Below are 26,706 nucleotides of genomic sequence, written 5' to 3' on the forward strand. Positions count from 1 at the left end.
CCTGCTCTGCACATGACAGCTACTGAAAGCATCCAAATCATATCAATTGCAAAGTAAATGTATTTATTGTAAGTAATGGGAACAAATGAAAGTTTTCATCACTTATCATTTACTGTCTTTCATTAGCACAGGCTTACATTTGAAAACGGACAATTAATAGCTTTGTCCATTGTCAACTGGTACATATTGAAGGGTAGATTGATAATGGAAGTGAAACCTACCTTGCCAAAGACAAAGTTCATTAATGAGAATACTGACCACTGGAGTAGCAATAGCCCCACAGTAACTGTTTCAAGTTTCTTCTCCATGGTGTGTGCAGCCCAGCTGAAGAACAGTTTACCTGATCACAGTATAACATGTTGGGTTATCCTATCTATACTGCATCTTTTGTAGGTCAAAAGACCTGAACTGCTACATAAAGGGGTATTTAGAATGGCATCAGGATGTAGCTCCTAATCCTGGCTTCATATCCGTTGTCACAAAGCAATTATTTATTCAAGGCAGACTTCAAATAAATAATTTTAGTGGTTTGGTTGGAGAAAAAAATTGACCAAGTAAACTGCACTTAAAGAGACACTGAAGCGAAAAAAAAAATGATATAGTGAATTGGTTGTGTACTATGAATAATTACTAGAAGATTAGCAGCAAAGAAAATATTCTCATACTTTTATTTTCAGGTATATAGTGTTTTTTCTAACATTGCATCATTCTCTAATATGTGCAGATTACACAACACTCAGCATTCAAAATGATTCTTTCAGAGCAGTCTGTGAAGTAATGACCTCTCCTCTAGCAGAGAAAAAGTAAACAGTTCAGGAACAGTTGAGATAATAAAAGTCAGATAACAGCCCTCTCCACGACTAACTTAGTCGGAGAGCTTAATGGCTTGTTTGCATAGAGATAACAACTGGAGTTTCTCAACTCTTCCTGTACTGGAAACAATTACACTGATGTATCTGATCTTAATGTTTTATTTCTTAGCTGTGCTACACATACAAATCATAATATCATCTTTTTTTTTTCGCTTCAGTGTCTCTTTAAAACAGGGTAAAATGCCCTTCCAAACTGGTGCCACTTGGAAAGAGCAGCTTTCTATAAATCACTATAAACACAGATCATGAATATAACTGGGGTGGGAGATAAATGATGGAAGAGGGCAGTGTAGGGAAAGATAAGAAAAAGTCCAAATATGTATAAAGGCAAAATGCTACAAATCATTCCTAGAATTGTATTATGAAGTGGAACCTGTCCCTAATGTGTTCAAATTCATGTACGTAACAAGTTGGCCAGCAGAAGTTTCTTTTTAAGGAAAATGAATAAATGCCTGGACTGACTGTTTTTTGACCTTGTCACTCTGAACTCCGATTTCATTGTATCTGGAAAACGAATACAACTGCTGACAGCATTGTGATTGTCAATGGATTCTTCTGTTTAACTTTCCTTAAAGAGAAACTCCAACCTAGAATTGAACTTTATCCCAATCAGTAGCTGATACCCCCTTTTACATGAGAAATATAATGCTTTTCACAAACAGACCATCAGGGGGCGCTGTATGACTGATTTTGTGCTGAAACCCCCCCCCCACAAGAAGCTCTGAGTACCGCGGTACTTTTGGCAGTTTGTTACAATGTAACAAGGTTCACAGACAGGAATTAGCTGTTTACAGCTGTCTCTAACAGCCAAAACAGCTAGGAGCAGCTACATAACCTGCCCACAGTAAAAATGTCACCATGTAATAAATGTCAGAATGTAAATCGGGGAGAGGAAAGATTTTACAATGAGCAAACACTGACTAAATCATTTATACATAATTATTGTAAAAATGAAGCACTTTTTTTACTACATTATTTTCACTGGAGTTCCTCTTTAAGCATTATATTATACTCTGATCTGACTGAATGCTCCAGACTGCTGTAGTTCTGAAGAGAGTCACATGATCAACTAATTAGCTAGTTTAAAAACAAAGAATGCAGAAATTAAAACAACTGCTTTGTTCTTCACCTGCTGGTGGGATCTAGAAGCACAGTTTAACAATCAAATGCAATAAAAGGGGATGGTTAATGAGATGCATATAATTCTGAGTTGATGCAGGATTATGCAAACACTGTATGCAGATTCATTGCATCTTGATAATTGTCCAATCAAGTCTCAGAATCTTATTTTCAAGCTTCATACATTTGCATAATCCTGCATTAACTAAGAATTTTTTGCACCCCATTGACCATCCCTACCAATAATTAATTACCAGAATAATTTTGTTTCAAACGCTGAAGTGCTGTGTAAAAAAATGAACTACACAATTCCAGTTCCAGGTAAGGTGCTGAAGGCTGTAGAAACATTTTTGTATTGGTATATTTTTTTTTTAATCTCAACTATCTTTTTTAGATAACACAAGAGACCAGCCTTGCAATACAGAAATAACGAAAATCAGATATCAAGATATTCACATTAACTTGTATTAAAGAGAACCCGAGGTGTGTTTAAAGAATGTTATCTGCATACAGAAGCTGGATCTGCCTGTACAGCTCAGCCTCTGTTGCTATCCCAAACCCCTCTAAGGTCCCCCTGCACTCTGCAATCCCCCATAAGTCACAGCCGTGCTGTGAGGCTGTGTTTACATCTGTAGTGTCAGTCTCGGCTGCTCCCCCGCCTCCTGCATAGCTCCGGCCCCTGCCCCCATCCCTTCCCTCCAATCAGCAGGGAGGGAAGGGATGCAGGCGGGGACCGGAGTTCTGCAGGAGGCGGGGAGAGCAGCAGACTGACACTATAGAGATAAACAGAGCCAGCTCTGACAAGTTGTTTGTCAGCAGCGTGGCTGTGATTTATGAGGGATTGCAGAGTGCAGGGGGACCTTAGGGGGGTTTGGGATAGCAACAGAGACTGGTCTGTATAGGCAGATCCAGCCTCTGTATGCAGATAACATTCTTCAAACCCACCTCGGGTTCTCTTTAAGATTAGCCTGTTTATTTCACAGAACTCTACCCCACTATTCTACAGTATAGAAATCATGTTCTCCAATAAGAATGTCAATTAGAGATGGTCAATGAGTTTCAATAATTTTATCTTCCATGCAAATTTCACACAAATTGTAATAAGCTTGGAATAAGCCTGACCAAATGAACTTATTGTTGATTTTGATTGGCAGAATTCAAAGCAGCATACAATTTGCATGTACATCAGAGTTTTTGATTTACATCATTGCCTATTGGGTACATCTGGCTGTTTGTTTGACAGGGAAATTAAAAGCCTGTCCAAAGATAAGGAACAGAAAGTGCTATGCTCCCTATTAAAGTGGATCCGAGATTAACTTTTACTCATTGCATAATTGTGTTCCTTTCCTATTGTTTATAGGGCATTCCTCAAGCCAAATACTTTTTTGTTTTTTTTTTAATACTCTAATTCCCTATAAACTAAATAAGCCCCACCCACAGTTTTCAGAGTGCCTTGGCAGTAGCAAGGGCTCATGGGAGCTCAGTCTGGGCAGGAGGAGGGGGAGGTATTACTAGCCAGAGATTTCAGAGGCAGATGGGAGGAGGGAGGATTAGTTTTTTTTAGTCTGAGTGCTGATGATGCAGATAAGCCTGCCTCTGTGTAATGTTTACAAACAACATGGCTGCTGTGATTGTATCACAGGAAGAAATTATCATATTCTATTTAAGCAGTATGCAGACAGATTTGCTGTTTAAACCATCTAAACTGTACATAAGATATATAGACAAGTTGCTTGTTATAGTTAGTCTTTTATCTCGGATCAGCTTTAACAATGGAAAGCTGTCCTTGAAACTAGGATCAGATTCCTGATCTCTTTTCTGCACAGATATCCTAAATTCGGCATAAGAGTACTATTGTTATTATTTTTATTTATAGAGCGCCAACACATTTTCCTTAGCACTGTGCAACCTGTAAAACATACGACAATGGGGAGCTTAAATACATGAGCAGTTCAACATACTGTACAATCAGGACAACCAGTGTCACAAGTACAGATACATACTGTACATACAGGCCTGGATTTACATCACAGGAGCCTATAGGCACAGATGTCCTGGCATCTTAGGCATCGCCCTTCATAAACCCACAAACCCACCGAACTGCACTAGAAGTGTGCTGCACGGCCCAGCTGTCACTTCTCCCTTACTTCCCTTGCCCGTCATAGGTAGCTACAGGTGTCCCCTAGTATTAGGTAGCAAGAGCTATTCCCAGTATTAAGTAGCCAGAGGTGCCCCCAAGTATTAGTTAGCTAGAGGTGCCTCTGACTGAAGCGAGATCTGGTCAGTGGAATGCTGAGACTTGGGTGAGTAACCTCTCATTTATACTTTGCTCGGGACTCTGCATAGGAGGGAGGGAGGTACCTGGGGAGGGGCGTGAACCACCTTTCCATCATCAGGCACCTGTAGGCACATGCCTACAGTGCCTTATGGTAAATCCGGCCCTGTGTACATACAATTGATGTGTAGTTTGAATAGCAACACCAAAACTGAAAGATGTTCATTTGATAAATTGCACAGAAATAGGAAACAGGAAGAGGAGGTCCCTGCCCTTGCAAGCTTACAATCTAGAGGGTAGTGGGGTTGAGACATTGGGGGAGTAGACAAAGGGGTTAGCAGACCAGGCAGCTTTAAATTCTAGGTATAGCAAATTACTATCATAACAGAAAGCAATCACACTGTTACAGGAGGCCACCAATAGAACTGCACCTGGGGTAACCAAAGCAGCTTTCGTGACAGAGGGGTAAAACTGGGAGCACTATGGGGGCACACGCAACCAAGGTCATGCATGCACAGTTGACTAAAGACCAGCGGACTTACCAGAGCCGATTGCGGACAAATGCAGAGGCGGTGGAGGATGTCGAGGGAGCAACAGGCTGGAGGAAGGCCCCAGGTAGGTACACATTTTCACTCTTGCCTCATTTTACAGACAATCTATACTGTCCGATTTGTACAATAAAAATACAAAAATATGGCTGCTAACCGGGAAGTGATGTATATATATATATATATATATATATATATATATATATATATATATATATATATATATATATATAATGTTACAGTATACTACAAGTTTTTATTACATAGTGAATTATCTGCACTCCAGTCTGGGATTCTCACAGTTTCTTTGCATGTGACAGGCAGCTCCCTCCCTCCTCAGCCTCAAAAACTGCATCAGAAACTGAGAGCAGAGAGTAAGGAGTAAACAAAGCACACAGAACCTGCAGGGGGCTTGCATAACTTGTATTCATTACAACAGAGGCAGCCCATTTCTCTCCGGGTCAACAAAGCTTGATAAAGAAAAGAAGGTTAGATATATTACAGAGACAGTGCAACTAGAAAAGGCTGCAGTAATCCAGACCACATTAGAACAGATATAGGAACTTATAGGATAGAAGAAATAAGGCTGAAAATGTTGTTACAGAGTTTCTTTAAGTCATAGTATTAGATCTGTAAATTTACTTATATTCTACTAAAGATAGAAAAAGATAGTGAAATATCAGTAAATCTACAGATATTCTAATAATACAATAAAAGTATACTGTAGAATATCAGAATATTTACTAATATGGCACTAACTGGTAAATCTGCACCCATTTTTGCTCGCAGAATTTTTAAATGTAGGCCTATCAGACCCTTCAGGAACCTCTTCAAAAAATGGGAGAGTACATTTAACCTATTGGGGACCGCCGCAGGTTGAATCAACGTCCGGCAGGTGGTGGTACCCTTCTGACCGGACGTTCATTCAACGTCCGCGCTAAACCACCACTCCTGTCGCGATTCTGCGCACCCGGAGGGGGAGATTAAGCTTTCATATGACAGCTGGCATCTCCCCCTAGTGATCAGCAGCCATCGCGTATGGCTGCTGATCACGTGATCACTACAATCGCCGTTGGATCGTAGTGATCACTCTGACAGCGGCGGCGGCAGGGGGGAAAAGAAGAGGATCCACTCACCTCCCTGCTGTTCCAGCGACGATCGGCGCCCCCCTCTACTCTGGCCGGCATCTCTGCTCCGTCTGACGTCAGCGCCGGGTCCCGGCTTGATGACGTCATCAAGCCGCGACCCGACCTGAGCGTCATTTGGAGCGGAGATGCCGGCCGGAGAAGAGGTGGCTTCTGCGGCTCATCGCTGGAGCCTGTAAGGTAAGTGATGGCTGCCAGCTACAGGGGGGGGACACTTGCCACCATTGGGGGGCGGGGGGGACATTGCCCAGCCAGCCACAGAGGGGATCCGGCCGCCCGACCCCCCCCCAAACACGCGCACCCCCCTCCACCACAATATGCCCTGGTTCTTAAGGGGGGTTAGGCGGCCGGTCCCGAAGTGGTTAAACAAAACAAACAAACAAACAAACAAAAAACCTCAGAGATGAGGGGCTAAGTGTTTAACATCTCCTTTCTGATCTCTTTTCCCCACAAGTCTGCTGATGAACTGAACTTTCACTCTAGGCAAATTTTGGATCATTTTTATTTTACAGGCATTAGATTTGCTTCATATTATTTCCCTTAGTCAGTGTCAGTTCCAGCCAGGCTCAATCCTGTCACTTGTGCCAGGCAGAGGTTTATTTCCATTTATTATCTGGACTTTATGATAAAGAAAACGTGTGACCTGTAAGCTAGTGTTTACAGAATGAATGTATTAAAAACCCCACGCAGAGCACATTTATGGACAATGCATAGGTAGAGGGGAGCCCTGTAAGAATGACCTAATAACTGAAATATGTGTAGTATGAAGGGTCATCATAGATACCCTCTACTGTGGCTACAGTTGGCAAACTGCATTAATATACTGGAAGAGAAAAATGAGTGTAACAGTTGAGAAAATAGTTATTTCAGGAGATTTCCAGGCTTTAATGCCATATGCTTACCATGGTTGTTTCCTGGATGGACCCAAAGCTGTTAATAAATATGTTGACTACAACATCAACTGGAATACCTGAAAAATACATGAACAAGAAAAAATGAATCAGATTGGCAGAACATGGACTCCGCTCATCATTCAGTACTCAGCCATCTGTTATATCACAGCATTCCATTTTCCTCTCGTCTTTATTGCACTTTTATTTTTCTCTTCATGTTGCCTGGCATATTACATCATTAAAGGGAAATTCCACTTTCGTAATAAAATCACCATAAATATACGCGGGTGTGCATGTCATCTAGCAATCTGAAGTTATTAAACGTTATATTTCCTCTTGGATCGGCAGCCAGATAAGGATGTCTGGAAGGGTCCGTTTGCTCCTCAGACTGCACTTTTTTGAATCCCTGGCAAAAAAGTTCACTCTGTGTGGAGTACTGTTACAATGAGACTGTCTGTCACCTACTACGTATATTTCTTCAATCAAATTTCACTCTGTGGAGTACTGTTAAGGTAGCCACTCACTGTACAATTTGCCAAACGATTGTTTCTGAACGATTCTTCACATAAATGATAAAAAATTATAGTTTAGAAAACATAGTATATAAAAAGTTAAGATTCTTCTGCCCAGAACTACTTATCAGATATTTGCTGAAATCTGATGGGAGTTTGATCAAACAGCGATTGTGCAGAAGTTTTGTACTTCTCAGTACAGCACAAAGCCATGCAACCATCAGTCTACATTTTGGCCCAGATTTCATGCATTGCGCTTTATTTGAGGTCTACTTCTTCCATATTTTGCATCTACCTCTTCCATGTACAGCTACCTCTTTGGGCAGCAGTTGCCCTAGACTGTGGCCTATGCGGCCTTTGCATAAAATCTTCCATAATCCTTTGCCGTAATAGAGCCCGATGATAACTGAGCACTGCATTCTGCATGCCCAACAAAGTACCCAGGATAAACAAAGAAGCGCCTAATAATATACTAAGTTATATTATTTGCTGTGAACACATGATTCAGAACCTTATTTACCCCTTATACATCCATGCAGTTTATTTGGTCAAAACAGATGAGTCATCAAGCCTGTGGATCCACCACTTGAGCTACAAAAACAACTCACGTGGTCTTCAACTTGGGGGCTGGTGGTCACTATACTTCAAAGCAGGCTGTTAAATCCTTCTACCACTAGAAAAGTGCCTTGTCTCAATAACGAGTGACAAGGGGCTCTTCCCATGCCTGCGTACTTCAAAAAGAATGAGAGGGAGAAAAAAAAGGCTTATGGCGTTATCCGGTAATCACCTTAATAAAGGTGATACCAAATAGCCACATCCATCAAGATAATGAGGTAAAGGGGGCTATTTTCAATGACACTGACACCATTAAAACACTTGTACCATGAATGTCATGTACACACAGTAGACAAAGAGGAGTATACCCGAAATAGTTTATTGCACAATACCACTTTTTTTGGGATACTGGAGAAGCCATGAATCTTTTCACTTTTAGAAGGAAGGGATATTAAAAATACATGAAGATCATTTTGTGACTTAGAGGTTTTTTTTTTACATGGTATTAAATATAGGTATCCCTTTACAGAAAATGTTGCAAGGGAACATGTGGATCATAGCTTGGCATATCCTGTGAGGTAGCTGAGGAGCTTTGGGCCCCACTGCAAATTCCACATTGGGCTCCCAAGCACTCTATGCATAACAATTGATACGGCGCACCAAAACCAAGAAGAGCCACGGTATTCAAGGTACAAGCAGTGCATGGGGAACAGATTGTTGATAATTACCACTATTCAAAACATCTATAGAAGTGATCGTTACCAGCACAGGACCAATAAAGCTAATACTGCTGTTGAGGGATGGCCCCTTTGGCCCAAGGGTCGCCGGTGTGGCCGCAACTTCTGCATCCCCTATTGCTACACCACTGGGGTGAATCCATCCCACTATAGCCAGTATTCACTCACCCTGGATTAGAGCCTGAGCTCACTAACACACTTCTGTCCACTTTTCAGAATCACATCAATGATAAAAATTGAAAAAAGCAAAAGAAGTGTGTTAGTGTGCTCAGGCCCATACCAGTGACACTACCTGCTTGCAGTTGATCACAGCATCCAAACAGTGCTGGGTGCACTCTGATTACTATGCATTCACAAGCACCTAACGACCTCAAAAATGAGTGGTAAGACTGGACTGTGCCTGGAGAGGGAGCCACTTCTCTTGACATTCAAAATGCTTAAAATTGACAAAATTAAAAATCAAATGTAGGTTTGAGAAGCATTTAGGATGTGAAATATACAAATCTGAGCTGACTGCTAAGCAGGAGACTGCCTATGAATGCTGCGTGCCCAGCTCCCACAAGCCCTTTTGTATTCAGAGGCAGGTGACAGTTTGAAGGCAGTGGCATAGTAATAGGGGGTGCAGAGATTGCGATTGCATTGGTGCCCACTAGGGGCCCGCCTCCATCCATCCTATTAGCTTTCATCTCTGCTATTCTAATAATGAACACCTCTATGGCCTTGATTCACAAAGCGGTGATAACTCAGTTATCACGCCTAAAAGACTTTAGGCGTGATAACCTTTGCACTAGCAAAGTTATCACCGCTTTGTGCTCTAACTCGCGCGAAGCTACTGCGCGTACGCGCGCAAAGTCCCATAGGGCTTAATGGGAGCTTCGCGCGAAATTCGCGCGAGTTTCTTCTTATCATGCCTAAACTGAGTTTAGGCGTGATAAAGGGGTTTTCACTCGCGTGCAAACACTTTGCACCGCTTTGTGAATCGAGCCCTATATGTGCATTGAATAGTGGTAATCCTTAGCAACCTGTTTCCTTGCTCTGATTACACCTATTTGACACTGCACCAGTTTTGCGGCTCCATATTATTGGAGTGCTCGGGGCCCCATATAAAACTCACATTGGGGCCCCAAGCTCCTTAGTTATGCGAGTTTTAAAGGACCTCTATCGCAAAAAAGTAGGTAGTTAAAATCTGACAGAACTGACCAGTTTTGGGCCAGTCCATCTCCTCACGGGGGATTCTCAGGGTTTTCTTTGTTTTCAACAGCATTTCCTGAACAGCAGTTGCAAAGTCTACCTGACAAAATAGTGTGCAAGTGAGTAGGGAGGCTGGCTGGTATCTTACTATTTTAGCAGTTAAAGAGACCCTGTAACAAAATTTTCAGCCTTATTTCTTCTATCCTATAAGTTGCCATACCTGTTCTAATGTGGTCTTTCTTACTGCAGCCTTTCCTAGTTGCACAGTGGCTGTATTAGCTCTGTTATATAATCTAATCTTCTTTCCTCTGACGGCTTTGTCGGGCTCAGGCACTCAGGCTGGAATGTGCTGGTCTGCTTGTGATAAGATAGAAGCTATACACACCCCCTCCACGCCCCCTGCAGGCTCTGTGGGAGTCACAGACTGAGCTCCTCTCAGCCTATCACATGCCATGTCTTTTTTTGTAAACACTGTCAAAACTGGCAATTACAAGCCAGGATTGCAGCAGGAAGAAGCAGAAACAGCACAGAGGGGCCCAGGAGAACATAATGAATAGAATGGTATGCTTTTTATTGTAAGGATTTTAGAGTACAGATTCTCTTTAAACTTCTGTTTTGGAAATGTTGTTGAAAACAAAGAAAACCCTGAGAATCATCATGAGGAGATGGACTGGCACAAAACCTGTCAGTTCTGTTAGATTTTAACGGCCTACTTTTTTGATGATAGTGGTCCTTTAAGGTGAAGAAACCGCCAGAAAACAAGGGACTAAGCTAATATGTTAATGAGCCCTAAACCAGAAAAAGACCTCAAGAGTTAAGCATTTCTCATCTTGTATTATCTACAGTATTATCATGCCTGCAGCACAGAAATATTACTCTCTCCATGCAATGTATGTAAATCCATCATATCCATTTTATTTTTTATTTAAATATTGCATGGTGAAACCTCTTAGCTTGCTGCACGTTTACTCAGTAAATCTCCAGATAGTTTTCAAGTATTCTTCATTGTAAGGTAAGCACAGACATCTAAGAAGCAGGAGCTACAGAAGGGACTAGAGCAAATACAGAGAAGTGTATGATTTTATAATGTATTTATTTTACTGTAGAGCTAAAACTGGTTGCCACGGCAACCTCTTCTGTACGGGAACATTGTCAGTGGAATTGCAGCCCACGCAGCAACATCAAGAGCAATGGCAGAGATTCTGCTCTGTATAATTTAGCTTATACCTGCGTCTCTCTTTGGTGATTGCAGCATACTGTGATTACTAGGCTCTATGATTTGCAACATGCTGCGAAAAATGGGGGGGATTTGAGGGTCTTTATATAAAAGAGTGAAGGTAGATCTGGCGCAATATTCACCCTTGTTGTGCTATTCAGCATAGTCAAATGCATAACATTTATATCCTTTTTATTTTGTACTTACCATTATTTGCTAGCCACCAGAAATATCTACATAGTAGGTGAATGCATTTCACAAATTCAAACACATGCAGAAATGACAAAATTATGATCTCCTTTTTTTAATAACTGGACACTTTAAGGGAATAACATGTTTGATGAGAGAATTCCATACGGACTTAACAGAATTATTTTATGCTTGTTCTCAAAGTCTATACTTAAAGTGAACCTGAACAGAGTATAAATAAAATGCAAAGTCAGCTCCCAAAGTAAAATAAGTGTACTTTAGGAACGTATAATTTCTAAATGAATAATAATACTTATGCACAAAAGCAAATATGCTAACCGTATGGCATATAAAAAGTAGGAAAACATGTTTTTATTGAATATTAGGTCAGGGTTTTATACCGCTTTAAGGTCCACTTTAAGTTAAAAGAACAGAAAGAAGGGGGTCCCAATAACTATTCTGCTATGGCTCTGCCATACATAGCTACACCGCAGCCTTTTGGAGTGCACAGCTAGTGTTATTTTCTTCTCTTTTTGTACAGCAAAAATCGTTAGCTAATCAAAACATAGATATGCAGTAAATTAAAGGTAAGAACGTTAAAACGCCATAATTTCTTTCACCTGTAGATCATTAAATTGTTACGTCTAATAGCATGTAAACACAATTAGATGAGATCTGCACACCTGCTGCACATTTCTCAAGTCTAGAACGCTGCAAAGATGACAGGCATCACAGCTTGCTTTTATCAGGTCAGTAACCATTTACTACGGAGCATCTGTCACCTTTCCAATAATCAAGAAAATGCAATTAAAACCTCACCTATGCAATGTGTTCCTGTATTTGGTGGCAGGATCATCGGGGGAAACAGTCTCATTTAGTTCTTACATTTCCTTCATCAATATGTAAATTAACCCGCCTGTTTTATCTGGCTCCTGCTGGGAGGTCTCTAGGATTAACCCACCATTTGGACAAGTGACAGTTACCTTACATCACTAAAATTCACAGGCGCTTTCCATTATCCTTACACTTATGCAACAACTGAGAAAATCAATAGGAGAATGCTATGCACAGGGACACAGTCCTAGCTGACAGAGTGCAGCTTACCATCATTTCTTCATCTCCTATTTTTTCACTTTTCAATGTATTGATTTATTATTTTCCCCTTTTCACTAAAGTCTTTAAAGTCGATGGGAACTGTCTGGAAAAAAAAAAGCCAGATACTTACCTAAGGAGAGGGAAGGTCCTGAATCTTAATGAGCCTTCCCTCTCCTCTTCCGGTGCACTCAGTGCAGCTCCGGCTTCCGTGTTTGAATCCCCCACTGTGGGGGACTTCGGAAGTCTTCGGGAGCCGAGTCCTACCGAAGACCGGTGGCTCCGTACTGCACACATGCGAGTGCGTGAGAGAGCGTTCTTGCGGGTGTGCAGTATGGACACTCGGGCTCCTTAAGACTTTTCGAAGCCTCCTTCGGCAGTTGAGCAAGCAGTATTTGACCAATTTGGTCAAATACTGCTCCCGGGGACAGCGCTGCACCGTGGGCACCGGGAGAGGAGCGGGAAGGCTCATTAGGACCCGGAGCCTTCCCTCTCCATAGGTAAGGGGCTTTTATACCATATCTGCCTATCTTAAAAAATGTTTCCAAGACACCGAATGACACAGAAATTACATTTCCATTTCCTCATCAAAAAAAACACAAAACCAAATGACTATCAGTAAAATTGTCTCTGTGGTTTGGAAGGTCATTGTTGACATCACGTATGATGTTGTTGCTAGAGTGGTTTCAGTTTATAGCATAACTAACAAGCTGTTATGGTGCACAATCAGCCACATGTAGCACTTACATATGCACTAACACTACTACATACAGTGGTGTTAAAAACTATTTGCCCCTTCCTGATTTCTTATTCTTTTGCATGTTTGTCACACTTAAATGTTTCTGCTCATCAAAAACAGTTAACCATTAGTTAAAGATAACATAATTAAACACAAAATGCAGTTTTAAATGATGGTTTTTATTATTTAGTGAGGAAAAAAAAACTCAAAACCTACATGGCCCTGTGTGAAAAAGAAATTGCCCCCTGAACCTAATAACTGGTTGGGCCACCCTTAGCAGCAATAACTGCAATCAAGCGTTTGCGATAACTTGCAACAAGTCTTTTACAGCGCTCTGGAGGAATTTTGGCCCACTCATCTTTGCAGAATTGTTGTAATTCAGCTTTATTTGAGGGTTTTCTAGCATTAACTGCCTTTTTAAGGTCATGCCACAACATCTCAATAGGATTCAGGTCAAGGCTTTGACTAGGCCACTCCTAAGTCTTCATTTTGTTTTTCTTCAGCCATTCAGAGGTGGATTTGCTGGTGTCTTTTGGGTCATTGTCATGCTGCAGCACCCAAGATCGCTTCAGCTTGAGTTGACGAACAGATGGCCGGACATTCTCCTTCAGGATTTTTTGAAAAACAAAAGTTTGCTTTCCTAAAACAGAAAGAATTTGCGATAATTCAGGTTGGAGTGAGCTCAAGATGTCTCCCAGGCACCACTGCTGAATATATGCAAATTAACCATTGTACCCTTAGAAGCTAAACACACCTCCAGAACCGCTGGAATGCAATGATGTGTCAGCTTGTTAATATGTACAGAGCCATAATAATCCAACATGCATACAGACTGTTTCGGATTGTTTGATCCTCATCAGTTCATGGCATGGATTAATTTGGCTCTATGGAGTAGGGCTTGTAAATCCGAGAGGCACAGACTAACCAGCAAGCTCATGGTGACCCAGAACTCATTGGGGTGTGTAAGGGACTACAATGGTAGACAGTATAATTCATGGTTCCATCTATCACAGCAAGCCTTCCAGGTCCTGAAGCAGCAAAACAACCCCAGACCATCACACTACCACCACCATATTTTACTGTTGGTATGATGTTTTTTTGCTGAAATGCTGTGTTACTTCTACGACAGATTTTACAGGACACACACCTTCCAAAAAGTTCAACTTTTGTCTCGGCGGTCCACAAGGTATTTTCCTACAAGTCTTGGCAATCATTGAAATGTTTTTTTTTAGCAAAATTGAGACAAGCTTTAATGTTCTTTTTGCTTAAAAGTGGTTTGCGCCTTGGATATCTGCCATGCAGACCGTTTTTGCCCAGTCTCTTTCTTATGGTGGAGTTGTGAACACTGACCTTAATTGAGGCAAGTGAGGCCTGCAGTTCTTTAGATGTTGTCCTGGGGTCTTTTGTGGCCTCTCGGATGAGTTTTCTCTGCGCTCTTGGGGTAATTTTGGTCGGCCAGCCACTCCTGGGAAGGTTCATCACTGTTCCATGTTTTTGCCATTTGTGGATAATGGCTCTCACTGTGGTTCGTTGGAGTCCCAAAGCTTTAGAAATGGCTTTATAACCTTTACCAGACTGATAGATCTCAATTACAGTACTTTTGTTCTCATTTGTTCCTGAATTTCTTTGGATCTTGGCATGATGTCTAGCTTTTGAGGTGCTTTTGGTCTACTTCTCTGTGTCAGATAGCTCCTATTTAAGTGATTTCTTGATTGAAACAGGTGTGGCAGTAATCAGGCCTGGAGGTGACTACAGAAATTGAACTCAGGTGTGATAAACCACAGTTAAGTTATTTTTTAACAAGGGGGGGCAATCACTTTTTCACACAGGGCCATGTAGGTTTTGAGTTTTTTTTCTTCACTAAATAATAAAAACCATCATTTAAAACTGCATTTTGTGTTCAATTATGTTATCTTTGACTAATAGTTAACGGTTTTTGATGAGCAGAAACATTTAAGTGTGACAAACATGCAAAAGAATAAGAAATCAGGAAGGGGGCAAATAGTTTTTCACACCACTGTAGCAGATTACGTTACTTAACCTCCTTGCCGTTCTAAAAAATCCGGCAAGGAGGCAGCGCCGCACTTTTTTTAAATTTTTTTTTTTTAAATCATGTAGCGAGCCCAGGGCTCGCTACATGATAGCCGCTGAGCGGCGGCATCCCCCCACCCACTCCGATCGCCTTCGGCGATCAGAGTATGCAGGAAATCCCGTTGAGAACGGGATTTCCTGCAGGGCTTCCCCGGTCGCCATGGCGACCGGGCGGGATGACGTCACCGACGTCATAGGCGTCGTGACGTCAGAGGGAACCTCGATCCGCCCCTTAGCGCTGCCTGGCACTGATTGGCCAGGCTGCGCAGGGGTCTGGGGCGGGGGGGGGGGGGGCGGCTCGGCGTGGCGGGTAGCGGCGAATCGGCGGCGAGCGGCGGCGATCGCGTACTACACGCAGCTAGCAAAGTGCTAGCTGCGTGTAGGAAAAAAAAAATTATGCAAATCGGCCCAGCGTGGCCTGAGAAATCCTCCTGCGCAGGTTACCCCGAACTGTGTTCGGGATAACCGGCAAGGGGGTTAACAATGTTTAAAAACACAGATTGAAATTCTTCAGCTATCATGTTTACACCAGTCCACCCAAAGCTAATACAGCAAAGCCCCCCTTATCTGGAACACAGGCAACTGGAAGTCTCAACTAAATGGCATGCCTGTAGGGCACAGGTGTCGAACTCCAGGCCTGGAGGGCCAGATCCATGCCAGTGTTTAGGATGGACAGAGAAAGAGAGGAATGTGTTCTACCTGATGGACCACACCTTTCCTGATTCAGATTCATCAATTAATTTGAGCTGTGTCAAAAATGTGTGAGGACCTCGGCCCTCGTAGGACCGGTTTGACATCCCTGCTGTAGGGGATAACAGGGCTGAACCTTTGGAGGTTTTCAGAGTTGAAACTACTTACAGATCCTCTTCTGCATTTCCTGGAACTCCCAGTGGTTTTCTGGCATCCATGCACAGCTCCAGTCATGTTACCTGACCTGATGATACATGGAGACATACTTGGAAGATGCCAGAAAGCCGCTGGTAGCTGCACAAATGACTGATAAATCTTTTCTGCTGCTCCGGTGAGGGAAGTAAGTGCTAGTCTATCACCGGTTCAAGCAACCGGCAAGCACATGTAACTGGCAGTATTTCAATTATGAATGGAATTTGACTTATTTAGTCATCCATTGAATATTATATCTCTTTGGGAGAACAGTTGTAAGATCCTGTTGCCATAGTTTCCAGATCTGAGCCTGTGTTCATCATAAACTACTTAGTGTTCTTGTTCTCCTTGAGGCTTTTTGTTAACCTTGTAGAATGCTCCATCACATAAAATGTAGAAAAAGGCTGCGGTGGGTCTTCACATTAAAAAACAGGGTAGCAGTTAAAACACTTCATCCTCAGAGTTACTTAGAGAAACAAGAACCACTAAATCAAACCAAAACATGTTTATTCAGGCAAACCTGAAGTGAGGAATTTACATATAAGGCTATCCAGGTTCTCACTCTGTCCTGGTATTCCTGCGCCGTCCCCGGTTGAAGTTTTCCTAAGTCTTTTGCACTCCGCAGGCAACTTTTGGGACAACTTGCGTCCCTAAACAGCTGTTCCAAGGATGAGCGCATCTGTACTGTGCATGCGTGCTTCACATGTGTGCAGTAAGGATGCGCTAGTCTTTGGAACTACTTGGGGATGGGATTACTTTTGAAGGCTGCACGAGAAGTGCCGAAGATTTATTAGGCCTAGAAGGTCAAATATTCTTAACCCAGAGGCAGCACAGGAATGACGGGATGGACAGAGGACAGGGGAAAGTTCCATGGTACCCAGAGCCTTCCCTCTACATAGCTATGTATGAAACCTGAAGAGAGTTTTCTAACTTCAGAATTCCTTTAAAGCCCACCTGAACTAAAAAATAAATGAGAAAAAAAAATTAAAGAAAAAAAAAAAATTATATAAATATAAAAAATGTACCCATGCCTGCGTTTTCTTTCAGGTATCCAAACTGGGACGACATTACAAATACCTTTTAGAGATATACCTTTATAGATGCACGTTATAAAAGATAATTGTAAGAAGTAACAAACCTTTAAAATTTGGTCTGATCCTTGGGTCATAAGTAACCAAGAGCCTGTTCAATATGTTGCTAGTAGAGTTAGCAGGAACTCTTGCAAGATCTTCTGCAGACTGTTGTCTACAAAATAAAGACAGAGTTATTAAAAGTCAAGTGTCTATCAGTCAAATTCAGTTATCAAAATAAAACAAAATACAATTTAAACTCTAGTATTTTGGAAATCGGAATGATTCTGTGAGCAAAGACAATCTTGCCTTGTGGGGTTTTTTTCGCCTTCCTCTGGATCAACAGGGGTATGTGGGGGACGGGCTGGAGTTGTACTTTGTAGTGGTTGAACTCGATGGACGTATGTCTTTTTTCAACCAAAATAACTATGTAACTATGTAATCCTACTAATATAATAAATGGGAAAGTTCGGATGTTTGGATGTTTGTTACTCGATCACGCAAAAACAGCTGAACGGATTTGAATGAAATTTGGCACACACATAGTACATTACCTGGAATTAAGTATAGGATACTTTTTATTCTCATAACCAAAAAGAGACAAATACAAATTGCACTGGAAAATGTAAACTGCAGCCATTCTTACACTGTTACACTGGAGGTGTGTTTAGCTTCTAAGGGTAGAATGGTTAATTTGCATATATTCAGCAGTGATGCACTGGGAGACATCTCAAGCTCACTCCAACCTGAATTATCGCAAATTCTTTCTGTTTTAAGAAAGCAAACTTTTGTGTTTCTTAACATCTTAGTAAAGGGGCTTTTATGACCATTGTAGTCCCTTACACACTCCAATGAGTTCTGGGTCACCATGAGCTTGCTGGTTAGTCTGTACCTCTCGGTGTTACAAGCCCTACTGCGTAGAGCCAAATTAATCCATGCCATGCACTAATGAGGATGAAACTATCCAAAACAGTCTGTATGCATGTTGGATTATTATGGCTCTGTACAAATTAACAAGCTGACACATCATTGCATTCCAGCAGTTCTGGAGGTGTGTTTAGCTTTTTAGCGTTACGCTAAATGGTTAATTTGCATATATTCAACAGTGATGCACTGGGGGACATTTTTAGCTCACTCCAACCCGAATTATCGCAAATTCTTTCTGTTTTAAGAAAGCAAACTTTTGTTTTTCTTACTCTGTCAATGGCAGGTTTCTTAAACTTTGCACAGTTGGTCACTGGGTGACTGGGATTAATATTCAGAAAAGTGGGTGGAGCCTACAAAAGCTAATCAAAATTCACCTATTGATTTTCAAAGGAGTGGAGCCACAGTCAATTAGATTTATTTCATTTCAATGCCAATTATTGATGCCAAAGACCGCAAAGCTCACAAACTAGGTCATCCTTGAGTAATTGTGTGTTAGGATTAGAAAAAGTGGACAGAGGTAACACTAGCCAATTACATACCCGGGCAACTCCGGGCGACCAGCTAGTCCTATATAATAATCTTCCTGTCCTGCATCCTACCGTGTCCGTGCATTTGCCTGCTGCGCATACGCGTCACGCGGACAGACTTCAGAGACCAGAGGAGGATGGGGAAAGGGGTGCTCTTAGCCGTGCGCGTGTTGCAGGGGGGGGGGGGGTCATGGCCGAGGCCTAGTACACGTTTTTAACAAGTGGGCCTTTTAGCTAATGCAAAAAAAAAACCAACAAAAAACAAAGACAAACAGTTGTCTATAGCAATGAAGAAACTCACAGACAGTAGTTACGGGTGTAGATTAGGTGGATGGAAGTGGATGGAGTGGTGAATGAGCTATGGACACCACACCTGCATTTATTTGCGCCAGGTCTCACAAAAGTCCTACTCCTGATAACACCAATAAAGAATTTAACCCATGGTGCAGCAAAGAATTATAGCAGTAACAACACTAAAGTTGTGCCTTTTGAAAAAAGAAGCAGAGAAGGGTGTAAAAACTGCTGAACAAGCGCTTTGGATTGTGGAAGTAAGAGGATATCTATTTCCTTTTAAACTATGTACATTACATGTCTCCTCTACTGATCCTTTGCCTCTAATACTTTAAGCCACAGACCCTGAACAAGCATGCAGATCAGAAGTTTCTGAAAAAACAATTGATAAGATTAGATGCATGCTTGTTTCAGGTGTGTGTTTCAGACATTACTGACCAGAAAAATCAGCAGGACGCCAGGCAACTGGTATTGTTTAAAAGGAAATAAATATGGCAGCCTCCATATGTGTTCCGCATGTTGTTCCTTTTAAAACACCATCAGGCACTTCTTACCATTGTGGACACGTGCTTACAGGCCACCAAGACCTCAGCAGTAAAAGTGAGCAGGTATCACATCATCCTGCTCTCTAAGATGACAAAGGCTCCAGGAAGGGATTTCCAGTACAAGCAAGGGGAACATGACCTGATGATAGGAGAATGGGCGATCAGTGGACATTTTCAGAATCTATTTGGTACTTATGTGGAGCTGGTGCTCACAACTTCTGGGGTGGGCATGACATGAGTATCATAAGGATCTATCTATCAATCACAATGAACTTTGTGCCCAACATGGTGGCATGTTGACAACACAACACCAGTGAGACTATACCTATTTAAACTGTTTGTCATTCTACATTGCAGTACTCAAGGCTAAAGTACCAAGACAGAGAAGATACTCAGTTATCAAACAGCCTTATGAGAAAGTATTTCTCTTTATGCTTTCTCTTTTTCAGGCAAGAATTTACTTGCTTGTTTCTTATTTTTGCAAATTGTATCTAACATCTAAACCATCTGAATTTCTGGCAAAAAAACATGATTTAACAAAGCGAGCATCTGTGCTACTTTCCCTTAAACAACAATAATGTATTTCAGGATTTTAAATTTGCTTGCTTAATAAAAAGTGACTGCATGCGGAAAATATCCAGCAGTTACGGAAATACAGTATATGAAAATAAATTGACCAGAAAATAGTATGACAGTATAGTGGGGCTAGTCATCTAAGTCATTAAAGTAAACAAATGATGGCGGCAGACTGTAAGCAATTAGACGCATAGGATAGTAAATTTGCATTAATTACTTAGCAGAGCGCAATCTTCAATGCATTGCAAAGTATACTGAAAGTATACTGAAAGAAGCTACTGGACTAGATCGAGTAGCTTGTCTGTCAGTTGAGTAAACAGCACAATTTTAATAGGCAGAAATCTTCACAGTTTGCGTCCACTATCCTATCATCTCTCATATCCATATCCTATCATGCCCCATATGGGCTAATGTTACAGTTTTTCTGTCTGGTGACACCTTTTTGTGTGTGGACCTTAGGTGTCACCAGTAATTTATACAATTTAACACTGTATTTGTGCATTCTGCAACATGCGAAGGGTGCAGGCATCCGGATTTCCCGTAAACTATGACACGCATGCGGGAGTGCAGGTCGGGGACCCAGTGACGTCCAACCTGGCCCTAACAGTAGGACATTGACTCTGCAGCTCAGAGATGTTTGAGTTTACTAGAAAGTTATTCTTCTTGTTGTGACTCAGCTTGTGTACCAGACCTTGGCTGAGCTCCACCGCCCCTGACCTTTGGCCTGAACTGCAAATACACATGTTTGCCACCTGCCCTGACTCCTACCTGACGTTCCAGCCAAGACAGTCTGCCACCAGTCTGTTTCAACATCTGATGCAACATCTGCCAGTCTACATCACAATCAGCATTCCATCTTGGAAGCATTATGTTCTGTCTCTCAATCCTAGCAACCCTGGGGCCTAACAACTTTTGACCATTAGACCATTGCTTACTAAAGTTGATGTCCCATCATCCCATTGTGGAGTGCTTTTGCGAAGGCCCATAGCTCCCACCCCAGGAGAGCACACACAAACCACTAGTGGCAAGGTTATCAAAGCCCACCTCCTTTACAGAAATGAGCTGAGGGGAAGTAGAAACCAGCACCTCTTGAGCACAGGTCACCTGAGCTCAACCGCTGCCTCAACCATTTCCTCCCTCTGCTAGGGAAATGTCTTGGCAGCGTTGCTGAAGGGTCTTATAACAATAAGAACCTGCTGAACTGAAGCTATGGTCATCAAGAGTGACAGATTCTACTTTAAGGCCGGAGCACACTTGTGCGCTCTTGTGCTGATTTCAGCAATGCACATCAGTCAGTTACATGAATGTTTTGCTGAAATCAGCACAGTAATGTACAAGTATGCTTAGGATCTTACTGGGAACACACAGGGGATGTCGGCTTACCCGCGGGTGATGTACTGTGGGTGATAAGTGTACGGCTCCTGTATGCAAAGCTGGCATTGGAACGTGCTGCAGCATGCATAGCTACCTGTCCTCACCCCAGATTGTATCCACCAGTCTACATACCAAATTCTAAATTAGCCTGTAGAGCTCCAGACTCACTGCAGTCACAAGACAGTAAGCTTGGAGCTCTAGCTGCTGGGGAGATGCTGAGATCTGAGGGGTTCAGGTAGATATGCATGCTGCAGTGCGCCCCAACTCATGCTCTGCATGGCAGGGGGCTAGAGTGCACATTGTGGGATTTGGCTAATCAGTGGATAGCTGCTTTCGGATTATTTTTTAGGCCAAAGTAGCATGGTTGGCATATGTGAGTATATACAGTGGCTTGCAAAAGTATTTGGCCCCCTTGAAGTTTTTCACATTTTGTCTCATTACTGCCACAAACATGAATCAATTTTATTGGAATTTCACGTGACAAACCAACACAAAGTAGTGTACACGTGAGAAGTGGAACGAAAATCACACATGATTCCAAACATTTTTTTTTAAATAAATAACTGCAAAGTGGGGTGTGCATAATTATTCAGCCCCCTGAGTCAATACTTTGTAGAACCACCTTTTGCTACAATTACAGCTGCCAGTCTTTTAGGGTATGTCTCTACCAGCTTTGCACATCTAGAGACTGAAATCCTTGCCCATTCTTCTTTGCAAAACAGCTACAGCTCAGTCATATTAGATAGACAGCATTTGTGAACAGCAGTTTTCAGCTCTTGCCACAGATTCTCGATTGGATTTAGATCTGGACTTTGACTGGGCCATTCTAACACATGGATATGTTTTGCTTTAAACCATTCCATTGTTGCCCTGGCTTTATGTTTAGGGTCATTGTCCTGCTGGAAGGTGAACCTCTGCCCCAGTCTCAAGTCTTTTGCCGACTCCAATGCTACGTACACACATGCGACAACGATCGTTCGTTAAGAACGACGAACGAACTTTTAATTGATGAAAGAACGACCTAACTAAAGTTAGTTTTAAAAGGTGTGTAACGATCTGATCGTTAGAACGAACGTTACATCACAAAAAGCAACTATTGCGCCTGCGCATAAAAAAGAGAAGTTTCACGAAGAAATAGTGAAATGCGCATGTCAAGCCTAGTACGAACGATCGTTTCCAACGATGTACTACTTTTGCAAACGATCGTCGTTGGTTAAAATCCGCCGAGACAGAACTTTCTTTTGTAGCGATTTGGCTCGTTCGTCGTTTGCCTTAATAGTCGGTGGTTCGTTTTTTGTAACGATCGTCGTTGGTAAAGATCGGGGAACGATCGTTACAAACGACTATAGTCGCATGTGTGTACGCACCTCAAGAGGTTTTCTTCCAAGAATGCCCTGTATTTGGCCCCATCCATCTTTCCATCAACTCTGACCAGATTCCCTGTCCCTGCTGAAGAGGAGCACCCCCACAGCATAATGCTGCCACCACCATATTTGACAGTGGGGATATTGTGTTCAGAGTGATGTGCAGTGTTAGTTTCCGCCACACATAGCGTTTTTGCATTTTGGCCAAAAAGTTTCATTTTGGTCTCATCTGACCAAAGCACCTTCTTCCACATGGTTGCTGTGTCCCTCACATGACTTGTGGCAAACTGCAAACGGGACTTCTTATGCTTTTATGTTAACAATGGCTTTCTTCTTGCGTCTTTTCCACAAAGGCCAACTTTGTGCAGTGCATGACTAATAGTTGTCCTATGGACAGATTACCCCACCTGAGCTGTAGATCTCTGCAGCTCGTCCAGAGTCACCATGGGCCTCTTAATTGCATTTCTGATCAGCGCTCTCCTTGTTCGGCCTGTGAGGTTAGGTGGACGGCCTTGTCTTGGTAGGTTTAAAGTTGTGCCATACTCCTTCCATTTCTGAATGATTGCTTGAACAGTGCTCCGTGGGATGTTCAAGGCTTTGGAAATATTTTTGTAACTCAAGCTTGCTTTAAATTTCTCAATAACTTTATCCCTGACCTGTCTGGTGTGTTCTTTGGACTTCATGATGTTGTTGCTCCCAATATTCTCTTAGACAACCTCTGAGGCCGTCACAGAGCAGCTGTATTTGTACTGACATTAGATTACACACAGTTTCACTCTATTTAGTCATTAGCACTCATCAGGCAATGTCTATGGGCAACTGACTGCACTCAGACCAAAGGGGGCCGAATAATTACGCACACCCTACTTTGCACTTATTGATTTGTAAAAATGTTTGGAATCATGTATGATTTTCGTTCCACTTCTCACCTGTACACCACTTTGTATTGGTCTTTCACGTGGAATTCCAATAAAATTGATTCATGTTTGTGGCAGTAATGTGACAAAATGTGGAAAACTTCAAGGGGGCAGAATACTTTTGCAAGCCACTGTACAGCACCTCATAAATGTCAATTCACAAAGCATAACATATGCAGTAAAACAAGTGAGATGTTAGGTGTTTTATCTCTAGCCTGGAGTTGTTGGCAAGGCAACTAACAGAAATTTGTGCAGTCACAGAAAGGTGTTAAGGAGAGAGAAGGGGAAACAGAGGGCAGAGGAAAGAGGAAAGCTATTTAAACTTTTCAGGAAAATAGGAAAGACAACAAAAACATTTTTTCCCTAATTTTTTTATTTGTTGTAAAGCAATATTTTGTATTGATTAAAAATGTTTAAAAAGATGCTGATAATAATTTATCAAACTGTTACCAAATGTGGGAAAATGTTAGTGAATGCTCATAAAAAAATTGTGAATTAAGCCCTTGATCCCATGGACAAGTGTGGGGCCAAAGCTGTAAAGACACATTGCTATTTAAAAGGATACAGAAAAGCCTTTTTAAATGTTTTCTTTTCCTGCTCTGCTGTTCTGAAGTCCCGTCCTCCAGATTATTGGATCAAATGGAGTAAGAAGCAGGTCTGTGTGGCTCTCTTCTATTGGCTGTCTGGCTCTCCCTATTGGCTGTTTGCTACATCTGTCAGTGTTACCGAATGGAGATTGGGAATTACCAGCTGGTTAGAGCTGGGGATAAATACTGAACACTTTTACTTGATTTATCAAATGCTGTAATGTTCGTGAAATGCGATTTCTTGATATTTCTTGAGGTATCTACCGCACAATTTGCTAATTTACCTCACTAGGTCGGGAATTTTACTTTTCAGAGCAGTAATAGGTTTAGTGAATTGGCACTTGGCAAGGTGATCAGTAAATTCAACCGTTTTCTGTATTACCAAATGCAGTAATGCTTAGTGAATTTACTTGATTCTGTTACTATGCAGGGGGAAAAATGGGCCAATGGTGCAGCACACAAAGAAGTGGGCAGGACGAGGAAGAAAAAAATGTCCCACTACACAGTGAGTACATCCTTGATCTTAGATTAACCTCATCTAAACTGATATTTTTCCTATTACCGTATATACTCGCAAGCAAGCCGAATTTTTAACCCACCAAAAGTGGGCCAAAAGTTGGGGGGTCGGCTTGCTTGCGAGTCATGGGTGGGTGGGTGGGTGTATAGGTGCTGTCCCTCCCCGCTCCCCCCGCGGCCGCCGCTGCTATTACCTTAGGCGGCGCCGCTTCCTCTATCCCCGTCCTCCTCCGTAACTCATTCACAGCAGCGCGCCCCCCGCTGCTGTGATGACGCAGGAAACCATAGAGAGCGGTTCCCATAGTAACGGCATAGCCGCTACAGGAAGCCGCTCTCTATGGTTTCCTCGTCATTACAGCAGCGAGAGGCGCGCTGCTGTGAATGAGTTACCGGAGGAGGACGGGGATAGAGGAAGCGGCGCCGCCTAAGGTAATAGCAGCGGCGGCCGCGGGGGAGCGGGGAGGGACAGCACCTACCCACCCGCCTACCCACCCATACTGGGGCACTATGCTAGCTATATGGGGCACTATGCTAGCTATACTGGGGCACTATACAAGCTATAATGGGGCACTATACTAGCTATAATGGGGCACTATACTAGCTATAATGGGGCACTATACTAGCTATAATGGGGGCACTATACTAGCTATAATGGGGCACTATACTAGCTATAATGGGGCACTATACTAGCTATACTGAGCACTATACTAGCTATACTGAGCACTATACTAGCTATACTGAGCACTATACTGGTTATACTGAGCACTATTCTGGCTATACTGGGCACTATACTGGCTATACTGGGCACTATACTGGCTATACTGAGCACTATACTAGATATACTGAGCACTATACTAGCTATACTGAGCACTATACTAGCTTTAACGAGCACTATACTAGCTATAATGAGCACTATACTAGCTATACTGAGCACTATACTAGCTATACTGGGGCATTTTACTAGCTATACTGAGCACTACCTACCTATACTGGGCACTATACTAGCTATACTGGTACATACTGGGGGGATCACGCGGCCAGCGTTTCCTACCCCCGGCTTACATGAGGGTCAATCATTTTTTCCTGTTTTTTGGGGTAAAAGTGGGGGGGTCGGCTTACATGCGGGTCGGCTTGCTTGCGAGTATATACGGTAATCCTAGACAAAAACTACACATTTTACCATGTGGCAGGGTTTACACTTGAATGCTTTGCATGCATTAAACCTGCTTCTGAGTATACTGGCACTGACATGACCAGTTTTAAAGATAATTTGGCCTTTGGACATAAAGAACTGGATACATAAATATACTGTATGTGTTGAAAAAATGTAAAAATGCTGGTGTGAGGATTGGCCGGGAGTACTTGGGCACTGAATGCAATTATTAGAAGTGCTGGTGTCATAAAACTGCATTAGTATAACCACTTAGGTCTCACTTTGAAATCAGGAAGTTCGGAATATTTTTTTTCCTGTTTGAACAGTTATTCCGGCATATTAATATTTACTCTCTGGTTTATATCCTTATAAGCAGCTGGGTAATAGACACATTCATGAATCTCTTTCTATGTTCATATTTATACACCTGACTTTTCTGTGTGTTCAGCTGAATTTCTTCTTTGGCATTTGTTAGAACAACTCATTTGTCCACAAGAGGACAGTATTATCTCATCCTTTCTTTTCACATTAAATTCAAGAGCCAAAGTGACTTTTTATCAGGCAAGCCTCTTGGTATGAGCATAAAATTAGATACCACAGTCCTCATCTGACAATAATTGATTTTTTCAAGGACGGTATTTAAAAGAAGAAAAATATACCGAAAGTCTCTCAAGACCAGATGGAATTACACACATGCTGAGCGGCTTCTATGGGAAGATTTTTCAATAACGGCAATGCCCACAGAGACTAATGTATCAACACAGTTACACAGAAAACGGGAGTAAATGACCGAAGCAGCCCAT

The 26,706-nt window shown here is 42.1% G+C and overlaps 1 protein-coding gene across 1 annotated transcript in view; it reads right to left on the reverse strand.

Moving 5' to 3' along the window:
- Positions 1–26,706, reverse strand: part of GLRB (glycine receptor beta) — a 145,166-nt gene that overhangs the window by 46,526 nt on the left and 71,934 nt on the right. Inside the window, exons 3-4 of the mRNA XM_068269531.1 lie at positions 17,195–17,301; positions 6,862–6,929 (exon numbers count right to left, since the gene is read on the reverse strand). Coding sequence (XP_068125632.1) covers positions 6,862–6,929; positions 17,195–17,301 — 175 coding nt within the window. The remainder of the gene's footprint in view (positions 1–6,861; positions 6,930–17,194; positions 17,302–26,706) is intronic.

Source organism: Hyperolius riggenbachi, chromosome 1 (genome assembly GCF_040937935.1).
Source record: "Hyperolius riggenbachi isolate aHypRig1 chromosome 1, aHypRig1.pri, whole genome shotgun sequence".
Classification (NCBI taxonomy): domain Eukaryota; kingdom Metazoa; phylum Chordata; class Amphibia; order Anura; family Hyperoliidae; genus Hyperolius; species Hyperolius riggenbachi.